At 42.5% G+C, this 2,768-nt stretch overlaps 1 protein-coding gene across 1 annotated transcript in view; it reads left to right on the forward strand.

Annotated features, from left to right (window-relative positions):
* Ace2 (angiotensin I converting enzyme 2) overlaps positions 1–2,768 on the forward strand; it is a 51,426-nt gene that overhangs the window by 43,667 nt on the left and 4,991 nt on the right. Inside the window, exon 17 of the mRNA XM_031370882.1 lies at positions 1,380–1,496. Coding sequence (XP_031226742.1) covers positions 1,380–1,496 — 117 coding nt within the window. The remainder of the gene's footprint in view (positions 1–1,379; positions 1,497–2,768) is intronic.

Consider the following 2,768-nt stretch of genomic DNA (forward strand, 5'->3'; position numbering starts at 1 on the left):
AAAAAAAGAGAATTCCTTCCTTCTTGGAGCTTATATCAGGAGAGGGGGGGGGTTGTAAATGTGTGCTATGGAGGAAAACACACAATAGGACAGGAAGAGGGAAGATGCTGGGGGAATGTTCAACTTTAAGCAAGTTAGCAATTAGAAAGGACACCACTAACATTAAGAAGTAGAGAGAGAAACAGAAAAGCCTACAGTGCAGACAATGGGAGAAAGTGTTCATCTAGGGTAGCAACAGGCACAAAGTCTAATGACATTGCATGCCAACAGAACAGCTAGAAGGCCATTGTGGGTGGGGAAGCATCTACTAGAGGCAAATAGGTGATATGGTCAGGGCAGTGTTAGGGCAAAAGTGAGCACAGAAAGTTCATTGGGGCCTCAAGGCCATTGCATAGACTTTGGCTTTTGAGATGGTCAAGGACTATCGATCTCCTTAGTCCTTATGATCTGCCTTAGTTTTTGCTAGGATCACTCTGGGAGCTGTGTGAGCATTGCTTTGTCACACTGCATAGTGAACCCTACTTTTACCTTCATCCATAGATGTTACACAAACACTTGCTGGATAGAGCTAAGCCAGAGAATGTTAACATTCTGTCTCTGTGACACTGGAACATCACTGTCTACCCTGTTGCTTCTCATACCAATTACTTATCTTGATTCTCTCTGTCACTGTGTCTCTTTGTGTCTCTGTCTCTCTGTTTCTCTGTCTCTGTCTCTGTCTGTCTCTATCTCTGTATCTCTGTCTCTATGTCTATGTCTCTCTCTTTATCTCTCTCTCTGTTGAGACAGGGGTTCTCTGTGTATTGCTGGTTGTTCTGCAACTTACTCTGTGGACCAGGCTGGCCTTGAACTCATAGAGATCTGTCTGTTTCTGCCTCCTAAGTACTGAGACTAAAGGCATGCACCACCACTGCCTAGCATTCTTGATTCTCTTAGTGTTTTATGTTGACATTAAAAAGAATTGAACAGATGTGGGTTGTGTGTGATAGTCAGGAAAAACAGTATCCAAAGGTGGTTTTATAACCACGCCTCTTTCTCTGTTTTCAAGACAGGATTTCTCTGTGTAACAGCCCTGGCTGTCATGGAGCTTGATTTGTAGACTAGGCTGGTCTCAAACTCCCAGATATTTGCTTGCCTTTGCCTCCCAAGTGATGGGATTAGAAGCATGTGTCACCATGCTTGGGATGTGGGGTATTACAACTTTTATGCTACTGATTTCATGGTCAATTCTATATTTGTACTGTTTGCCCTGTTCTGTGTCTCCTCATCCAGGAGCCTTGTTCTAATCTCCATTCCACCACCAGAGGGAAGACTTTCTTTCTTTACTGAGTTCTTTCATTAGGAAAGAAGAAAACTGTATCTTTTTTTTTCCATCACAGAGAAGAAGATGTATGGGTGAGAGATTTGAGACCAAGAGTCTCCTTCAACTTCTTTGTCACTTCACCCCAAAATGTGTCTGATGTCATTCCTAGAAGTGAAGTTGAAAACGCCATCAGGTGATGTTTTACTTTCAAACAAACCATATAAAGATGAAGGAGTTAGCTAATGGGCCAGTACCTTACATTTTGTGCAATATAGTGTGATGGACATCATTCAAAGTCATTAACGTCTTTTACCTCATCTCAAAACATGGGATGTTCTTGTGGCTGTGATAGTGACGCGTGTGTTATATGCATGGATTTGTGTGTGGGTATGCACATGTGGCATGGTTATATATGTTGAAGTCAGAGGTTGACATAGCTGTATTTTCTGATCCATCACCACCTTGTTTTTAGAGACATGACGTCTCACTAAACCCAATGTTAATCAGTTCAGCTGGGCTGGCAAGTGAACTTCAGGGAACTGCCCATCTCCCATTACTTCCAGCATTGCAGTGGACACATACTGGGTACTACCACACCCCTTTTTAATATGTGTGCTGGGCATCAAAACTCAGGTCCTCATGCTTGTACAGCAGGCATTTGCTGGCAGAACCATCTCTTTGGCTACACAAACTTAGGTTTTTAATTCTATTGTAATCCAACAGCAAGAAACTGGTTTTGATTGGGGACTGCCCAGGTGCAGATCCTTAGACAAAGATTTATGCATAAACACTTGATTTGGAAGGAAGCAAGCAAGCATAAGCAGTGCTGAGAAGCTCCTATAGAAACTGTGGACAGGAGACAGACCTGGTGAAAGGTAACAGATTCCAAGTTATCAAACAAGCTATCATTGTGAGGAACTAGAGTTTCTGCTGGGCAGTCCTGTCTGACAACTCTGGGATATGGTAGAATGTGCATCTGAATTGTCTCAGCAGAGGACTGAGGGAGCTTGGATTTTTACCACTTCTCCCTAGCCACTGGACAAGAACTCTTTCTGGTGATATTCATTCCCTAGCCTCTCTAGCTTGATGATGGTCTCAGGTCAAGGGAAGTCATTTTGGCTAAAGGAAGCTTGGCTATCATGCTTGGAAAGTGCAGACTAGAAATGGGCACACACTGCCACCATTTGTACAGGGACATTATGAAAGGGCTATTGAACTGCCCAAAGCAGGAAACAAGGAAGATAAACATTAGGTTCCTTTCACACCAAGAGAGGAATTTACCATGGAGCAGTGATCAGTCCTAAAAAATAACTTGTACAGACTGCTTCAGCTGTTTTAAACAAGATAGCAGGAATGGAAGATGGACACTTCTCTTTTTCATTAAGAAAGAAAGAAAGAAAGAAAGAAAGAAAGAAAGAAAGAAAGAAAGAAAGAAAGAAAGAAAGGCAGACAGACAGAGAGAGAG

This window comes from Mastomys coucha, chromosome X (assembly GCF_008632895.1).
Source record: "Mastomys coucha isolate ucsf_1 chromosome X, UCSF_Mcou_1, whole genome shotgun sequence".
In the NCBI taxonomy this organism is placed as follows: Eukaryota; Metazoa; Chordata; class Mammalia; order Rodentia; family Muridae; genus Mastomys; species Mastomys coucha.